This window comes from Merops nubicus, unplaced genomic scaffold (assembly GCF_000691845.1).
Source record: "Merops nubicus isolate BGI_N331 unplaced genomic scaffold, ASM69184v1 scaffold20658, whole genome shotgun sequence".
Lineage (NCBI taxonomy): Eukaryota > Metazoa > Chordata > Aves > Coraciiformes > Meropidae > Merops > Merops nubicus.
This window is the reverse complement of record NW_008628002.1, coordinates 21979-42529: the sequence shown is the minus strand read 5'-3', so window position 1 is coordinate 42529 and position 20551 is coordinate 21979. Positions and strand designations below refer to the sequence as shown.

Here is a 20551-nt window from a genome sequence, read left to right as displayed (position 1 = left end):
TCTATATGTCAATCCTGATTCAGGGCTAGGGGTTTAAACCCCAGCACTTCAAACATCTCTGTGTTACTGAACAGACAGTGGGTTTGATGAATGTATCCATGCAGCATTTGTGGTTAACCACAACACTGGTCAGGTAGCTAGCCATTGTCTCACAAAGTTGTCACCTGCACACACAGGACTCAGGTAACACCCAGCAGACCAGAGTGCTTGTGACTTTAAGACATCTCCACTTAGGCAGGCATTAGACACAGATAACAAGGAAACAATACATTGCAAATACACCTACTTATTGTAGGGCATGTTACTTTAGCTAGGAAAGCTCCCTGAGTTCATCATAAGATCAGACCCAGGCTATACGTCGGCAGCTAGAAATCTATTTCTACTGGATGTAAGTGCCAAAGAGATTGACCTTCCAATTTTATCAGAATAATTATTCAACACATTTGAGAGTATCTAGTATAATTTGCTTCTGTAAGTAAAATGAGAAAAGCAAGGAGATATTCAAAGCATATGCAAGGTAGAGAATATGCCCAAATGACACTTGTGGAAGATGATATGGAAATAGATTATACATAATGCAGAGAGGTCAGAAATCACTCAAGGCAAAAATGACACTAGACGATTTTCTCCATATGTGGGTTATAAGCCATTCTGGAGTTCTTCCCTAATCATCTTCAGACTGCCCTTTCTTGGTATTAACAACTCATCCAAAATTAATGTTGAAAGATACAATAAAGTTAGGGTCAAGAAGCAAAAGTGAGAAAACATACAAGGAAATAGAAGCACTAACTACTACTGGTTGAGAAGTTTTATCATATTCAATTACCAGAACTGCCCAGGTCAGTCTCAAACAGAACAGGTCATTTTGTCTAACTTCACTCAAGGGATCATGAGGTGTGAAACTGACCTTGCAGGCAGGACAAAAATTATAATCTGGAACCTTGATAGCTATTTCCTTCCTCAATGGCATTAGAATAGTCAAAACAAAAAATTGTTCTAAAAATTCTGAAAAGCAGCTCTCAAACACACCACTATAAGCACAAATACTAACAACTGCATGTTATTCTAAACAGGAAAATTAAGAAAAAGTGATTATTGTTAGCACTTCCTTTCTGAGATCATTACTAGAAAGAAGTGAGAAGGCTCACCACACTTCACCCTTTAGACCTGGTTAGAAACTATAAGAACATACAGAAAACAGAAGATGTTTCATGAACAGTGCTTGTCAAGAGACACTGATCTTGGAACACAGAAATACAAGGGAATACATAGGGTTATCCCTCAAAAATACTTTCTGTGGCACGTTGTCATGATATTTCTATGAATAACAATTTTAAAAGTCTACAAGAGAGCTATTAGAAGGAAGAGTATAGTGAAAGAATTGTTTCACCTTTTTGACAATCTTTCCACACAGTTTTTCGATTCTTCTCATAATTCTCATTCAACCAGGTGAGGATGGTTCGTTCATAGGGAGAATATATGTTACTGGATAAAGGTTCTGATTTTATTCTTGGCATGTTCTGCGCTCTTTCTAAGCTGAATAGATCAGTGATACTACACGGAGAAAGATGTTGAAGAACAAAAACCTGAAATTAGAAAAAGTGTTTTTAAGCACAAACTGTAAAAAGAACAATTTCAAGTTGAATGATTAAAAGCACCACTTCAAACTCAAAAGGTTTTCTAATTCAGAAAATGTATAAGAGATTACACATTAGCATAAATGTATAACACACAGGAGAACAGATTTGCTGAGGCTTTTAGGGAATTCCTTTGCTTCCTTAAACAAAATGCAAATTGAAGCTTCCAAATGGCCTTGAGAGTTTGGAGAGGTCCCAGTTGACTTGAAGCTGGCAAATGTTGTCCTAGTTTTCAAGAAGGGAAAGAGAGGAGACCCTGGTAATTACAGGCCTGGCAGTCTCACTTTAGAGCCTAGTAATATTATGGAGGTTATCCTGAGAGTTCTAGAAAAACACTTCAGAGACAATGCAGTCATTTGTCATAGCCAGCAGAGTTTCACAAGGGTAAAGTCCTGCTTAACCAAATTAATTTCCTTTTATATGAAGGTCACCCATCTAGCTGACCAAGGGAAGCCAGTAGATTGTGTTTTTTGGATTCTAGCTTTTGATACTCTCTTGCAGTATCCTTCTGGAGAAAAAGTCCAGTATGCAGCTAGACAAGCCCATAATACGACGTGTGAATGATTGGCTGACATGTCTGTCTCAGAGTTATAGTAAGTGGGGTTACCTCACACTGGCAGCCAGTCACCTGGGGGTTGCCCACGGCTCAGTTTTAGAGCCAATGTTCTTTAGTGTTTGTATAAATGATCTGGACAAAGTAATCAAATGTACATTAAGTGGGTTTGCTGATGATACTAAATCAGCAGTAGCTCTGGACTCCCTCAAGGGTAGAGAGGCCTTACAGAGAGATCTGCACAGACTAGAGAGCTGGGCAGTTACCAGCTGAATGTAATTTAACAGGAGGAGTGACATATTCTGCACCTGGCCAGGATAATCCTCGTTATATATACAAACTGGGGGATGAGAGGCTGGAGAGCAGCCCCACGGAAAGAGATCTGGGGGTTTGGGTTGATGGCAAGTTGCATGAGTCAACAGTGTGCCCTGGTAGCCAAAAAGGCCAACTGTGTCCTGAAGCTCATCAAGCACAGCATCGCTAGCTGGCCAAGGGAGGTGACTGTCTCACTCTACACTGCCCTGGTGTGGCCCCACCTCGAGTACTCTGTGCAGTTTTCGGTGCCTCAGTTGAAGGACATCAAATTATTACTGTGCCCAGAGGAGGGTGACCAAGATGGTGAAAGGTCTTGAGGGCAAAACTTAGGAAGAGCAGCTGAAGTCACTTAGTTTGTTCAGCTTGGAGAAGAGAAGGCTGAGGGGCGACCTCACCTTAGTGACATAATTATTTGTCATTCTTTATTATGCTTTTTCAGTAACTAATAATATAACCTCCTCCTCAAAGAAGAATCAGCTAGAGTGGGTTGCCAGGATCATGTTCAGTTGGATTTCGGATACCTCCAGGGATGGAAACTCCACAACCCCTCCGTGCAATCTGTTCCAGTGTGTGGCCACCTTCACAGTAAAAAAGCTTCCGATGTTTAAATAGCATTTCCTGTATCTCAGTGTGTGCCTGCTGCCCGCCACCCTGTCACTGGGCACTACCGAGAGGAGTCTGACACTGTCTTCTTTACACCCTCGCATCGGGTATTTACACACATTGATAAGCTCCCCCTTGAACATTCTCTTCTCCTGGCTGAACAGTCTCAGAATTCCAAGTCTCTCCTTGTATGACAAATGCTCCAGTATTTTCAGTCATCTTTGGGATGTTTCACTGGAGTCACTCTTCAGTATGTCCATGTCTTTCTTGCACTGGTAAGCCCAGATAATATTTTATTTTTCATTTATTTTCCATACTTTGGGAATAAATAATTAAATATTTAATTTTAGGCATATAAACATTACTGATTATTGGTTAGCACATCAGATTTGCATTGGAAAACATTACTTAGATACACAATTTTTGTCTAATATCAGTAAACATAAAATTGAATAAAATTTGAAAAGTCTACACTGACAAGTTTATTACGTCTTAAAAGGAATATGTATTATAAATTAATATTAAGGTTTAAAAATTGCATTCTAATGTGAGATAATATATACCATGGTTATGTATACGTCTAGCCACCTACTATTTTCAGTGAGAAGTGTTTCTAACCAGGGTAACAAAAAGCATGGCAGATTTTTTTATTTGTAATAAGATTTCTGTAACATTTAATTTTATAAAATGCAGACAGTTCTAAAATATTATTTCCTAATAGAAACATTGTTGTGGTTTTTAAGCAGTTAAGCACCACAGGACAAACATACTAACATACTGCTAATGTTTCAGAACTAAGAAAAGGAAAATAGACTCACTCATTTTTCTTCTTCCCTGTTAGAAATATTATACTTAGAAGTATTTTGTTTTAAAGATCTGTTCAGAAAAAAAATCTCTAATATACCACAGACTCATGCCCAAAAAAATGGGTTTTGCCATCAGTTCTTCAGAATTTAAATAGCAAATGTATCTACAATTTACCTTATATATCTGCAGTAGTACATCTGTCCAAGCTCGTTTGCTGACTGTCTCAAACATACTGTCCTCCAGAATGAATAGATGCTTGTCACTAAATATGTCTGAGTTTTCCACATCTTCTCTTTCCAACTCAGCTGTGTGACCCTTAAGATAAAGGAACAGGATTTATTTTCAATATTCTTTTCAGCAGTTTGGGTGGAAAATTCAGAAAACGATAATGAACCAATAGCAGAAATTACTGGTAACACCTACTATAATGCAATAGTGATCAGCATTAGAACCATTAACAGTTTGGTGCTATGTCAGGACTAAGAAGCACAATGCAGAATTAACAGGAGTTGAAAGCAGCAACAGGACAGAATGGCAACACAAAGGATGGGTTTTTTTAAACAGTAAAATCAGTAGAAAGCAGTAAAATTAATTCTACTTTGAGGACACATCTCTTAGAAATTAATAACAGGTATCAGCGGGATTGGAAGGAATGAAAAAGAAAAAACAGGGATGGAGTGTGTAAATGTTTGTCATCTTAAATTCCTGTTCAATCTCATGCAAATGCTCAGAATTATGCAATCAACAACAGTCACTACAGTAGGAATACTCACTGTCCACAGAGAAATTCCATTAGTCTTCAAAGGACAGATATTAAGTATGTGGTCTTTGACACTAGCATGTAGATAGGACAAGAAGAAAAGGCCTCAAGTTGCACCACTAGAAGTCTAGATTGGATAGTAGGAAAAAATGTCTTCACTAAAACAATGAAACAAAACTAACAAACACAAAAATCCCAAAACCTACCTTCAGTACAGTTTGCTCTTTAATCCATTTCTTATAATCATCAGGTTCAAGCAGAAATTCTGGCAAAACGTGGGGAAGAGATGCTCCTTGGCTTCTGAAATTATAAAGCAGCAAAAGTAAATATGTAAGCAAGACAATTCCTATCAAGAGTAGTCCAAGTCTTTCAATGTCCTCAACCTACGTGTAAGCTCTTCGGAGTTCTGCTTGAGTACACTTTGGACTAATGCTCCAGTACTATTCTTTTAGATAGCTTCTATTTATGAAGCTCATGTTTAATTCCTATGGATACACCTAGATGCTAAAATCACATATAACTGTGGACAGACTGGCTTCTTTATGAGAATTGCTCTTCCATAAAGGATTTATTATTGCACAAGGCATCAAAACACACAATACCTATTTTCATGTGAAAGCCAAAGGACCAGTGTTTACATAATATTATTAGAATTAAAACATGATGATGCTTTTACCTGTCCACAGATTTGACACTGGAAGCCTTACAGGTGTAAGCAAAGGTATTTCCAAACTCTATTATTTAAACTGACCTGCCACCTCTCCTCAGGGGACTAATAACTGCAATAGGAAAAGTAACTGCAGTAACAAAAGGCAGCTTCATTAGACTGAACACCAAAAAAATATATTCCAAGTGTGGAAAGCTTAACACTGGACCTAAGGTATTGGCAACAAAAATCATTTTCCTTGGGTTGGAACCAAAGACTTTTGATGGTCTGACCTCAGAAAAATATCATTATGCTGATCAGATAAATAAGAAAATCTCTTGAATCTACTTAGACAACCATTCAGCATCAGAACATCTTATCATATCATGTTCAGTTTGGGGCTCCCAACTATAGGAATGACACTGAGGTGGTGGAGTATATCCAAAGAAGAGTAATGAAGCTGGTGAAGAGTCAAGAGTACAAGTTTTATGAGGAGCAGCTGAAGGAACGGAGGGGTTATGGGAATTGGAGTTGTTTAGCCAGGAGAAAAGGAGGCTCAGGGGAGACCTTCTCAGTCTCTACATGCACCTGAAAGAAGGCTGTAGTGAGGTGGAGGTATACAGGTAACAAGTGATAGGAAAAGAAGAAACAGCCTCAAGTTGCACTTGGGGATGTTTAGGTTGAGTATTATGAAAAATTTCTTCACAAAGACTTGTAAAGCATTGGAATAGGCTGTCCATTGAGTCCTGACTCCACCATCCCTGGAGGATTTTTAAAAGATGTATAAATACAGCACTTAGGGACACGGTTTAGTGGTGGACTTGACAATTCTAGATTCGCCATCGGACTCAATGATCTTATTTTCCAACCTAAATGATTCCATTATTCTGTATTACCACATACTCAATGTCTTGCTCTCTGAAAGGCTGCAACACACCTTCAGAAGAAGAGTCAGCAGGGTGGTATTACTGAGCATTTTCAGTTGATATTATGGAAAGACATTCTTCAGCAATCTACTGCCTAATGACTCTAGCCTTTAAGATATAATGAAATACCGATTCCTTCATTTATTATCAGAATAGATATTGAAGCTCTGAAAACAACAGGAACCTGTAAGCATTTCCCTTCACTACTAAAGAAACGCAAAGATATTTTTCTGCCACTGCTGCAATGGCTCCTCCAAATCATCTGCCACTATCTTATCATCTGTGATACACAAAAGAATGCTATTCTGCCTCTTGTAAAAAACAAATTACATTCATGAAAGTTGCAAATGAAGATCCAGTGTTGTTGGATAAGTGTGCATTGGTCTCATTATGAGTTCAGATAGAGCTACATCACTGCCCGTTATTCTCAGATTAAAAGCTTGTATTTATAACAGGTGAGCATGCTAATAAAAAAGCAGTTTCAGGACTTCTGATGATCTCTAAGGATCTCATGACATTAGACATTCTCTGAAGTTAATTTTCTTCTGTTTCACAGCAGCAACATCCATGAAGGATGAAGAATAATTTCTCAACTTTTTTTATTTGCACCTTCATTGACAGTTGTTTCATATTATGTAACAAGATAAGATTATCCATGAAGGTAGCTAATAGCTAAATCTGTTCAGCAACAGGAGTAGTGCTTCCACTCCTTAGCATATTATTAGTATCAAAGACTAAGAGATTACAAAGTCTACAGAATTTTTGCTAAAGCTAGTAATTACAGGACAAAGAAAATCAGTGGGAATGGTAGGATCACTAATGACAAGCCTGATCTGACTACATACTGACTCCATCTAAGGAATGAGGTTGAGCACCACCTTCCACAATGAAGAGAGCAGAGTACCTGTGGAATTTCTGTTTTGGCTGTAACCCTACCAAAGAACACCTCAATTACTGTAAACTGCAGAGGACACCTCAATTAGTGTAAACTGCAGTGGATAACCTTGGTAAAAGTTAAGAGTTTTAACACATAAATCTTATCTCATAAAATATACAGTATAAAGGAAAACCTAAACCTACCATATATCATTGACCTGGAATTATGTTTTACCTATGCTAATAAAAAGTGGAAAGAAAAGATGCATCAGGTACTTACTTAAGGAAAGTAAGCAATGCAGAGTGCTGCGAGTGGAGCTGTAGCATTCGTTCAACTGGATCAAGTGGCAAGGACTGGCTCGATGTAATGCCTGGTAACAACTGTCCACTCAGATGGAATAACATGTCATACAGTGTCTTAGTATCTTTGCCAAGGTTTTGCTTAAAAGCCTTTTCTTGTGAAGAGGTCATCTGGACTTTACACACATCACTAAGAGAGAAAAAAACTTCTGATAGTTTTCTTTTAAATGCATAAAATGAGCTAACACTGCATCTATCATGATGATAAATTTAAGAAACCATAAAACTATAACACTTTGTCCATCTTACAGAATCTTCATAATAATTACAAATTTTGAACTACGTGGAATATTTAATAAGTATATGTGAAGTAGGTCATAAATAATTTTGTGTTTGTCACTGCTTTCTGCCAAACACAACTTTGATTTTTATCCTGTTTATAGATGCCTACGTGTTTGTGTCCCAGGAGACTGCCTTCATTATTTAGTAGCTAGCTAGATGAGATCATCTAAGTGATGCCACTAAGCCAAATGTATTTCCAGGTTGTTAGCAAGACTGTTGATTATGAAATTTGCTTTCCTATCTGTTTCTTGATCTTTAGAATACATGATGGGGGAAAAAAAAAGAAACAATTGCTCATTCTGGGAGGAGAGTAATTTTCAGTTAAGGGGGTGACATGTATTTAACATACACAGCATGATGATACATCAGAGCATCATGGCTGGAAATGCACTTTAGAAAATTAAAAGCAACACCTGAATGACATTTTCATATAAACAGCACATAGACGCTACAATTTTAATATACAACATTAGAGTGTGTTTATATTCCCCAGATCATATCCAAAACACTTTACTATATATGTGAACATTTTATTAGGCAGACACAAGCTAGCTCTAAGCAGATGTGAATTACCGTCTTAGTGAATATGGTATTGAAAGGGGATTTTGTCCATTAGACCAACCAAAGAGAGTGAACCAATTCTTAACAGCAGTTAGGGTTTTCTGAAAGAAGATGTACTCCTCTTTATCTTCATCAGGAAAAAATGATGATTCAGATTTATTTTCTTTCCTGTAACTTTGACTGTCAGCTTCACTCTCTTCACTCATCTCTTCATCACTCTCACTTTCGAAAGTAGTATCTGATTCTGAATGATACACAAAAAAAAAAAAAAAAAAAAAAAAACTCCCTTATTTCCCTCTTTTTGTCTGGTACAAACACGGTATTTTTTTTTCTTGATACACAATTGTTTTCAGAAAGCAATAAACTGTCAGACAACAAATGATCGAAGTATTTCAGGAGTAAACAATTTAAGGGACATGTACATGCCTTGAGAACAGAGCAAATTATATTCTTGGAATCTAATTTCACCTAAAGAAAAAATTACCCAATCAGAAAAAATAAATTCAGGCATGGCTTACAAAACCACACGCAGCAATCTTAAAGAAACAATCTTACATACAGTTCAGTAGGTATAATTTTACCAGCTAGTCATTACAAGTTCCCCACCTCAATCACATAGCAAGGCTCAGTAACTGACTTGTATTTAAACAGTTTATCAGGTATAGGTGTAACTAAGCTTACATCCCAATCTATAACCTTTTGGACTTTTCTCCCCTCTGTTAGGACTTCTCTCCCCTAAATAGTGAGCTGGTCAAAAATTAGATTACATATTTTAACAACTACTAGTTATTTACAACATCAACAAGAACATTATTGCATAAAAGATAACTAAGAAAAACAGTCATTTTCTTCATAGCACAAATAACTTAGATGATCCCATCCTTAAAGATGTATTTTAATCCACTGTTGCAGTTTTAACTTTAAATGATGCAAAAAAAACCTAATACCTCAGACAGGTAATAAAAAAAACCAATAATTGTTACAATTTGAGAGGAAAAAACAATGCAATATGGATCTTGACATTTTTGGGAGTTTTTGGGGTTGTTTTTCGGTTTTGGTTGGTTGGTTGATTTTAATACTTTGACTGATTTCTCTTCCACTCGGCCTGCTCGAAGGAAGGAGAGGTTTTTTTCTGCTTTTATACTCTAGGGCAGGTTACCTGTAGTGTCACAGGAGAGGACAGACTTCCCAGTATCCATTCATTATATATGCAGAAGTATTTCAGGTAAAGTTTACAAACATGAAAAATATCTCTTGAAAGCAGTAAGTTGAAAAGTAGTTGCAAGAGCTCAAAGTGTTTTAAGTGAACAGCTGCACTATACCTGACTGAGAATCTTCAAAGGTTGAGTCAGTAGTTGCATCGAAGGAACTTGAGGAAGTACTAAAGGAAAGGGATTGCGAAGTATAATGTGGCTGAAGAACAACTTCCCCACTGCTGTGGTCTTTGCTATCTGTAAAACAAGATTACAAGCTGCAGTTGAGAAAACATATTTTATTGTCTGTGCTCTAACAGTTTATAAAGGAATATTTGCTTCTATATATTTCTGTTCCATGTTTCATTTAATCAGGTAACAGTTCTCATTTGACTCACTATGAAAATCTCACTTTTGTCACTAGACCAGGGACAAAAAATAATTATCCCTATTTTGTTTTCTATTAATTCTATGTTTTACAGGAGAAGTCTTCACACTTGCTGAAAAGTGCCTATCAGAACAGCACTAATTCAAGAATTCTAAGTCATTAACAAAACATTCTTGAGGAATTAGTGTTTACAGCTCTGTAATGAGTCAGCATACCATTATCAGGCTCTTTCAGACTCAACAACACAAATCAAACTCAAAAGTATGCTTTATCAATCCATCAGTTCTGCCAGAATGTTCTGACATTCTCATGTGGGCCTATGCTAGAATTAGAGGACCTTCTGCTAGCTCTCTCTGATAGCAGTCTCCAGTACAAGAGTAGAAGAGGAACCCAATGTAGCATCTAGAGAAGTTAGCCCATCAGTAAGAGAAGGAAGAACTCCATATGATTATATTCAGTTTTCAATTTCTGGCACTGTTATTCGTATGGTTTGAAGCAAATAGCACAAGAGCATAGTGTCGATACATGGAAGCAAAGCCTTCCTGAATAGCTTTCAAAGCCACTGTGTTGTGTAGAAATGGCCTGCTCACATTAAGCAGCATTCCACACCAAAATATTCCACACAATACCATGTAAAAAAGAATCGAGGAATTTAGTGATAATGACTTGCTTCAAACTTGATACAAACTGATAGTGCAAACAAACCAATAAGCAACCAATATAGAATGGAAATATCACACTATTAATGAGAGGTCAACTCTTATAAAATCATCACTTCATTTTTGGCTTAATCCTCAAGGGAAACCTACAAAGTATCTTCAAAAGACAAGATTTCAAAAATTACCTATTGGTCCCAAAAAAAAAAAATCAACCAAGCCATACACATTTACAAGTGATAACACTTTTCCCCCTTTCCTCTCTTCATTTATTTGTTCTATGATCCATTAATACGGTACTTATACCTATCTTCTATATATATAAAAAAAAAAAATAAAAATCACTACCTGCCTTCTTCCTAATCCCTTTTTCAATTTCACAAGCATAAACTCTCTTTTCTCTTAGACAGGCCAAGTAACACACCTATTTTAAGTTAATGTACTCTTAGAATTCACTCTTCAAAGCTAAATCTATTTCAGACCTAAGGAATAACCTGCTTGCCTGAAAAATTTGTCCATAAAAACCCCTATGTAATAACTTACCCCATACTTGAACCTGCTTTGAGGAGGAGGTTGGACTAGATGACCCCCCAGAGATACCTTCTGACCTGAATTATACAATGATTCTAATCTATTCCCATGAGCACAGCAACATGTAAAGACATTACAGATCACTGAGGCAGGCAGAAAGTGGGAGGGGATGGACAGGGAGAGGAGTCAGGCAGAGGTGGGGACAGGCAGAGATGTAGACACAGAGAAGCAGGCAGAGGGAGGCAGGCAGGGAGACACATTGCAGATAAAAATATTTCTAGTCTCTGGCTGCAGGCTTCTATTAGGTTTTAAAATATGTTTATGCTTTCCAGCCTTCAAGGACAGTAATTTGGGGAAAAAAAAAAAAAAAACAAAACACCAACAATTGAAAAATATTCCAATCAGGCAAATAATGATCACCTTTTATCATAACATCATGTGGCTTTACTCTTTTGCTTTCTGCAAACATATCCAACTGTTGTCCTGGGACTGATGATCACTCTCTATAAGTATAGCTTCAATTGTGTTTATTTATTCACTATTGTTTGGACTGTGTTCTCTACCCATAATTCAAAAACTTCACAGAGCATTCTGTAAGATTTAAGCTTGTCCAATACTTTTCAATAAACAGTACCTAATCAATTATATAAAAGTTTTCCTCATTTTCAACAAGAAAATAGAAGCTATTAAAGTCTTTTTAAAATTTAACTGCAGTATCCCATTGTAATTAATGAGGAATACTATCTTTAGGATAACATCCCTGTTATCACACTGAAAACATTGATAATACTATTGGACATAATATAATTTTAAAAGGTAGAAAGTTAATTGCTTACTGCTTCTCAAGATAATTTGTTGATCAGAGCGATGAAATGCCAAATATGGGTATAAAGTAAGAAGGCAATTCTCTGCTGTTGCAGCAACTTGAATCAAAAACCTGTTCAAAACAAAACACAAAAGTGATAGTTTTCTGTTTAGCCATGGTCATTAAGAGCACAGGAATAAGACAGAATGAACGCATTCAGACAATTTCTGTTCTGCTTCAACAGGAGAGTAGACAGATGGGACTGGACATGCTTAAATAGGGAAGTTTAGTATAGTATTTCCACTTCATATTTTTTTATGAGCATGTATGTATCATTAATCTGAAAGTTCAAGAATTAACAGAAATTTTATTAATATAGGAATTCCATCTCTGGGAAAAGAAAAAATAATTAAAATTACAGCTGACATTTGTGAGTGTCCTAAAGTAGAATGCTAACTTACTAAACATCCCCTGTCAAAAGTTACAGGATAAGTTTTCTTGAAAAGTAACTTCTGTTTTGCTTTCCTATTTATTCTATCAGAATTTACAGAAATCTCAACATAAATATTTAGAAATAAATAGATTCAATTTAAAAACAATAAGATATTGACTGCAGTTGCCAGAATATAATAGAAATCAATGTACATGCTTCAATGTTCACTAGAGTTTCTCTACTGTCCGTAGCAGCCACATTAATGTGTAGCAATCCACCTTTCAACCTTCTTTTATTTTGTACTTCCCCTCAATATCCCAGGATGCAATCAACAAGCATATTATTGCCATCCATGGATCTCTGTTAGCCCTCTGTACATATGTTCTTAGCTCATTGCAACTGACAGATCATTCAACTGAGCTTCATCCTACGTTACTACACAGATGGTTTTTACCCCACATTAAGTTATTAACTAACATCAACAATTTTGAGTAAGCTGTCAAAACTACAAAGAAAAATGTATTTTAATAATTCAAACAGCATGCTGATATCCATCTTACTTCAGTATATTGAGAATTACACCTATTGAAAAAGATACCTTGCACAAGACAAAAGAAAATATTTTCTGTTTCCATTAAATTACGTATTGAAGGATAAATTCCTATTTGGTGTAAATTTAGATTAATATTAGAAGATATCACAAGACCTTTCAGATTAATTTCTAATATGGCACAATTATCTTCTACTACCCTGTTATAAAATAACATAATCCAGGAAAACAGAAATGTTTTAAACGTACCAGAAAGTGGCTTTTCTTTTCTCTTTCATATTTGCCTCTCCAAACACAACATTCTTAAATACTGCTTTCAGGGGTACTTTATTAAATAGAGCGAGGCTCCAACAAAATCCACAGCCATCCTTCCTATTTGTAAATATTCACATTTGGATTCCAATTTCATAGCTAACGGTTACATAAATCAACGATCCAGCTCTGCAATGTTTTCAATTGTTCTTAGCACATGTCAATATTGGAACATGTCTGGGAGCACAGCAAGGGCCATGGCCAATTTCACCTTGCAGCAGAGTACTTCTTTTAGCTAACTTCATGCTTTCTGCTTTAATCCAGCAAAAATCTCTGCAGCAGGTTATCAGGAGGATAGATGGCTGAGAGTTATAGCTACATCTGTCTATATGTACAAAATGTACATTTATATACACCCAAACTAGGTGTCAGACCATATTTATTCTACCTTTACCAAGCCATTTAAAGACACACAGGATCAATAACAACTACAACACAAAAAAGTTTGCCAGCTTCCAAGCCATAAATTTACTGTGATAAACAACAATTCTCAATACTCTGCAGGCATACATTAGGTTAACTTCAGACAACAGAATTGTGTTCAGGGGTGGAAGAAAGCCCTATGCAGGTTAATGAAAGACAGCTCTCAAGTTACGTGAAAGTAGGACAGATGTCTGCATTAATAGACTCAGTCAATTTTCTGATTTCCTAGTTTGAGATGAGCACCTACGGCATATCTATATAATCTTGAGTTGAGATTTGGGCATATGTCAAATCTTCATTGATGGTCTCATTTGCACAGTTATGAAACACAGAAAAGTATGCGTGAGAATAAACACAGCACATCTTAAGTAGTTATCTAAACTCATTGTGTGATACTACTCAAAGCAAAGCTACTACTTCACAATCTAGAATATAAAGAACAGCCACCGCTACAGAACATGTGTACAAATGTACAGACTCACAGTGCGGCTGCAAGAGAAGCTCCTCCCTGTCCCATGCCACTAACAAACCAACAAGGGCATGCCTCCTTGGTTGCCGTGGTCTTGTAGTAAGAGAAATTAAAACTCCAAGCCAATAGCAAATGCAATGTAAATATATTCTTAACGAAGAAATTTAGAAGCTTCAGAGTGTTTGTAAGATGAAAAAATCAGTTCAAATTGGAATACAGGAAATTCTATCTAGTTATAAGAAAAAAAAAATACCATAAGAACCTCCCCAGAGATGGCTGTGGAGTGCCCATCTTTGGAGATATTAAAAAACCAAGTAGACAGCAGTGTTGATTCTGATTTGAGGAGGGGATTTAAAGAGGGGACTAGATCACGGGAAGCTCTTTCTAATCTATTCTGTGATAATAAATATCACCTCACTTACTGGCCACATGTCCACTCATCATCATCAAGTAATTTAATATGGTGTTTTACCGAAAGTGGGATTTGAAAGGACACTTCAAGAACAATATGTCAGCTAAAAAATCATATCTGGGTTTCAAAAGATGACACTCCATTCTTGAGGAAGCATGGCAAAAAAAAAAACCAAAGGTGCTAGGCACTAATTATTTATCGAACACATTTCAGGCACTGAGATACAGGGCTTGAGACAGAAAACCATGCATATTTCCATATGAATATGGCAGATTACAAAGACATGTACATTCTGCATGTGCTTAAAATCATCTTGTTCCATTGAACCTTATTTCTAACACCACTCATAATATGAGGTTACACAGCTAAAAGTCTTCTGCAATGTATTTATATTGTATTTGCAGCAGAGCTTAAGTAAATACTATAAAAGTCTGTGTTATACTATTAGAATGAAAGATACCTGTACTGCTCGCAAATGTTAAATTACTGAATGTGTTAAATTATTCAGTGTATTCAATTTTATAATGCTTAATAAAGCAAGCAAAAACTTCATCTACACGAACCATCATTGCCACTGCTATTTCAGAGTTTATTCTCTAATGCATATTTCCAAACCCTGGGAAAGGAAAAGATGACCCAGGCAAGCTCTGCCGTTTCTATGTGCACTGGGGAGCCCTTATCCTTTGTAGCAGGAGTTCAGGATTCGACAGCAATCAGAATACTACAATGATGAATAGTGACAGGCACATGGTTTCACACAACAGACAAGACTTATAGCTGGGAAAGTAGCCACATTTTTTTTCTAGCAGCAGCAGTGATGTCAGTTCTTAATTCCTGAATAACAGACTCTTCTTCAGCTGGCAGGGACCATCATAATGGTAGAAAGCCACAAGCACAGGAAAGAACAGGAGTGATTAATGGGTTTTGACCATCCTGGTTTTCAAAAGCACTATAAACTCTCTGAAGTAAAATGTTGATATGTTATGTCAGATGAATGCAGCAAAGAAGCATGCAAGTATCAAGAATTCAAATGCTTTCTAGCTCCTTGCTCTCTCTGAATTTAAACGACACCCAAGGGAATCGACAGCTCTTATTCCCTAAGGTGTGCCAGCAGAATACAGGCATTTGACATTTGCCAGCAGTGTCTGTTAAAGAGCTCCAGGGTTTAGGCACATTTCCCAGCAGCAAAAGGGAACAGACTGTTCGCCTCTGTGAGACACTGCGATCCCAGGGAATGTCAAAACAACTGGGATCCATTCATAGGCCGCTACCTTTTAGTGATTGTGTCTCAGTTGCATCATGTTGTTAATAGAGACTAAGTCCCCCAACATTCTCTCTTTCCTGAACTTCCAGCCATAAGCAATGTCAATAACATCAGAAATTGCATGAGTTTCCCCAGCTTCCCAGTGGGCGAGAGAAAGCAAATGGAGAACTGGAGAACATGGGAGGGAAGGACCGTAGCATATTTGTGTCATCAATTATAACATCAATTTATCTACACACCATCTACGACACAACAGGTTGGAAATGATGCTGCTCAGAGCATCATTTTTTTTTATTGTATGACTCAGCATGTACTTATTGTTTACCACTTATTTTTTTAGAAACAGTAAGTTAAATGTCATTTCAGTCAGGATGGAAGAAAACTTTCTTTCCTGCTAAATTATTTATCTAATCAGCATATTAAAAGATGTAATAGCAATTAGAGGACAAATATATAAACATGTCGTGTTCACAGAGACTTTTTTGGGCTTAATTTTTCAAGCTGGGAAGAAATATTTAGCTATGACAGTTATTTCCTTCATTTATTAAATACTTGCTCAAGACATTCTTGGATTTTATCTTATCTTTCATTTCTGTATTCCTATCAGCCCTACGCAAGGAAACGTCATTTATTCTGCTTTAGAGTCAAAGGAGCAAAAAAGGAAGGATAGAGATTAAAAATAACATTAAAAATTAACTGCAAATTCTCAATTAAGGCAGTCATTAAATAAATACTAATGCATTTTCTCTCATGATCCATTTAATGGAATCTGTGCACACAGTAAATTACTTGTGTAAATGACAACCATATACAGCTACATAAAGCATGATTTTGCTACAAAACATGATTGCCTATTGTCTTTCAAATGTTTTCTGTAAAGGAGACAAATTCAACAATATCTACCCTCTACCCAGTGTTCACTCTGACTTAAAGGTAAAAGAAAAACTTTATTATTTAGATTGACTTAATACAGACTATGCAAATCAAACCTACTGAAGTTTTAGACCTGAATTTAGAAAAGGAAAACACTGCAGAGCCTAAGTAAAAAATGACCAGAACAAAGTATTTGTCTCATCAACACTCATCCTCTGAAATATGCCTAGAATTAGTTTTGCTTAGAACTTAAGGCTCCTCTTCCAACTAGTTAAAATGAAGGACATGATATTTTGCCAACATATGAAAATAATTTTTTAACTTGCCTATTTTAATTCCATCCCAGAACACAGAAGGAGCTGAAGTACAACATTTCCTTTCAAACCATTTAAAAATACATATTATTACTTTTAAAATGGAAACATAAAGAGATAATATGACAAATTAACACATCCTCAGCAACTGATACTGTGAGATTTCATGGGCTATTAAACAAAACAGGAACCTATTCAAGACCATTTAGCTTTTATAGGTCTGATACAAGGTTATAGGTTTCACTGGTTTATTATTAAAGATCTAGAAGGCCCCAAAACCTTGTCTTCCAAAACGACTAAAATTAACAAAGCGGTTTAAATTCATGAGTCACACAGTTTGAAACAAACTGCTCAATTGTTTAGACAATTAGTTAAATCAGGCTTGAAGTCTGAATGCATTGCACAGGTCTACCATGGGTGGGGTTAGGGGGATAATAAGGGTAGATATGCAAAAAAAAAAAGGAATTGCAGCGACAAGTTACTTCAGAGTGGAATATCAAAGCACATCATAATATTAACCATAGTAACAAAACCCAAGTGTCGATAAATTATCCTAGACTTTATTAGAATAATAATGATAGGCTCAGGATTAGAGTATCACACACTTAGAATTCTCTCCTTCAATTGGAAAAGTCTTCCTGGTGATGATAAAACTACTGATGAGAAACTTCTCTCAAAAGCCAGCATGAATGAGACTACCGCAGTGACTAATGGCACATACAGAACCCCTTTGTTGTGGGTCATGTGCGATTTCATCCAGTTGTGCTGAGGTTTCAAATTATCTGCTCCTACAGGCCACACACACATGCAACCAACTGCCTGGCAGAAAATCACACACCCACTGGCAAACCAAGGTTATTAGCTCTGTCCTTTAACAAATACCTATCTACTATGTTTTAAAATACAGCAGCAATTTTAAGTCGTTTTGTCATTCCTGAGCATGATTTTTTTTCAGCTTTGCGAGCAGGGATACCTCTTAAGGTTACTTTGATTTTTATTTAGTATGTTTTTAAAAAACACATTGAGTTTGCCTTTAAATTGAGGATGGTATCCTTTATTTCATTTTAATGGCAAATACAGAAAAAAAGTATCTTACACAGCAGAAAGGATTATTTCTGTATAATAAGGTTTAAGAAGCTGCTACTGCATCATATAAAAACAGTTATTTACAATAAATATCGTGTCTGCTGAGCAGCTATATTTCAGACCTCATCATAAGTTTAAATTATGCTTTTCTCACAATTATTGCAAGCTTTAGCACACACTTATGAATCACATCCCACACAATGATTAAATCTTGGAATTAAATAAAATGAATAAGAAATAGAATCCTGGCAGACAATCTGTATTGAAGAATATGAAATACTAATCCAAAGCAAGCAGCTGTAATTGAAAGTTCCATAACCCTTACGTCAAAATAATATAAAATTTAATGTTATGCTTAAGAAAAAGCCCAGTTTGTAGTGGCTCTGCCCAAGCTGTAGAACAGATATATTTAACCTTGAAAATAGTTGCTTCACTGAAAAGAGTAACTATAGGAATGACTTTTAATCACAACAGAACCTATCTTTCCTCCTCATGCATACACCCATGCATCCCACCAAGGGAAGAGAGGAATGAAAGAGACAAATGCTGAAAACATTAATTTTTGAACAGCACATTTAATAACAGATTTGATGTCCATTTACTTGGGACTGAAGAGGCCTTCTGCATTGCTTTCCACCAGTAAAGTTACCTAAAACACAGCCTACTACTTTAAAATCAAAATAAGATATATGAATTTCATGCTTGCATATGTCTTTATCACTAAACACTGTTTTAAATAGATTAATTTTGGTAGGAGCACTGCATACAAATTGTTATCAAACTCTAGGTGTTCTGTCCTAAAGGACTTTACATTTAACAGGAATTAGGCAATGTAAATTCCGAGAGTATTTTTCAGATGCTTTTATTCCCAAATAATGTCAGTACTTCTGAAAACTTCAAATGCTTTCTGATGTAGTGCACAGGACTGCATTTGAGGAAATAAATAACTAAATAACAATGCAGAGTAAATCTTCTATCTGACACTGCCTGATTCTGCTGACGCTGCTGTCCAGAAAGCTCCTCCAAGGCAGTGCAGAAAACACTGAAGGGCCCAGCACAGCAGGAGGGAGAAGACATCAACAACTTTCCATACTTTGCTGTCCAGTCCTATATCTCAAATATCAGGAGTATAGGAGAAAAGACAGTATGCCACAGGCTTTTCATACAGGAAGTAAGGTTTGAGGCTGAAACTTATCGCTAGCATACTTTTATGAATTCCTAGCATCACACAAACAAACACACGACAAAAAAAAACAAAAAAAAAAAAAAAAAAAGCAAAACGCACACATATATATGCATGCCTTTATATATATTTTAGAATCTGTAAACAATATACTGCACTGATACAGCTGAGCAGCACCCATCCATGCAATCTTGTGTCACCCAGCTGTTGAAATTATTCTTTTTTATCTTATGACCCAAAGAACACCTTCTCTGAGAGCAGGAGTCAGCCTCCTTTTTTCTTCATGAGCCAATTGCTCAAAGATACTGCTCTGCCTCTTGTAAATTTAAAAAAAAAAAAAAAAATGATGAAAGCATTAATATACTAATCACTTAATAGTTCCCAGTTCCTGTCTCGGGACACACATATGCAGCTTGCCTTTTCAGAAAGAAAAAAAAAAAACAAACCAACCAACAAACCCAAAAGCAACACAAAAAAAAAACACTAGTAAAGAGACAAACATACCCAAAACAAAAGAAAACCAAACCAACCCACATTCTTCCACCTGAAGGAGTCCATACTGATCTTTGGTATGGACACCAGCCTCCAGATTCCTAAGTGAGTAACAATATTACAGATAGTGCAGGAAGACCTAGACATAAGAAAATGCCTCAGCTGAGAGAATACAAACTCATAATAGACCATTGTGCTCCAGAAATCTTAAAAATGGAGAACATAAAGCCAGAGAAGGAAAAAATAAGGAGTAAGAGAGAACAATAGAAGATTAAAGGTTAGATTTAAAAAAAAAAAAATCAAAAAAAAGGGGTAGGAAATAAAAAAAAAAAAAAAAAAAAAAAAAACACCTAAACCAGGCAGTAGTAGAATGCAGGGGAAAAAAGACAACATTGAGAGCAAAAGACTTAAGAATGACATACACTGAAAGAAGGGAAGAATGTCCCTTTAAAATAAGACTGAGGCACATTTTTTGCTGCTTCCTAGCAAAATGATATTCTGATTTCCAGTGTAATTCCCCCTTGAGAAGTCTCCCTATCTTTACTCTTAAGCTCAGAGGCTCAGGGAATGAATAAACCACATGTATAAATAATAAATCACATTTATAAACCTCAAACATTCTCAAAAAAAATTTAAAAAATAATTTTAAAAGGAAACAAGTACTCTTGCACAGTTCCACATTGTACAGATAGTTTTTAAACCAACCAGAATCGCTTACTTAGAGAAAGTACCTGCTAAGTTACTCAAGAGATGTCTTTTCTTTAACTCTTGGGTACCAGAATAAAACCTGAAGTTTTTGAGAGCAGTGAAAATGGGGTAATCCCTTGCTATATCTCTCCAC

General features: G+C 36.2%; 1 protein-coding gene across 1 annotated transcript in view; it reads right to left on the bottom strand.

The window, feature by feature from the left end:
* Window positions 1-20551, bottom strand: part of CHDC2 (calponin homology domain containing 2) — a gene marked incomplete at both ends in the record, with an annotated part of 49546 nt that overhangs the window by 15237 nt on the left and 13758 nt on the right. The window contains 7 exons of the mRNA XM_008946545.1: window positions 1391-1586; window positions 4090-4230; window positions 4882-4975; window positions 7404-7613; window positions 8339-8570; window positions 9649-9777; window positions 11931-12031. Of these exons, the coding sequence (XP_008944793.1) occupies window positions 1391-1586; window positions 4090-4230; window positions 4882-4975; window positions 7404-7613; window positions 8339-8570; window positions 9649-9777; window positions 11931-12031 (1103 nt within the window). The remainder of the gene's footprint in view (window positions 1-1390; window positions 1587-4089; window positions 4231-4881; window positions 4976-7403; window positions 7614-8338; window positions 8571-9648; window positions 9778-11930; window positions 12032-20551) is intronic.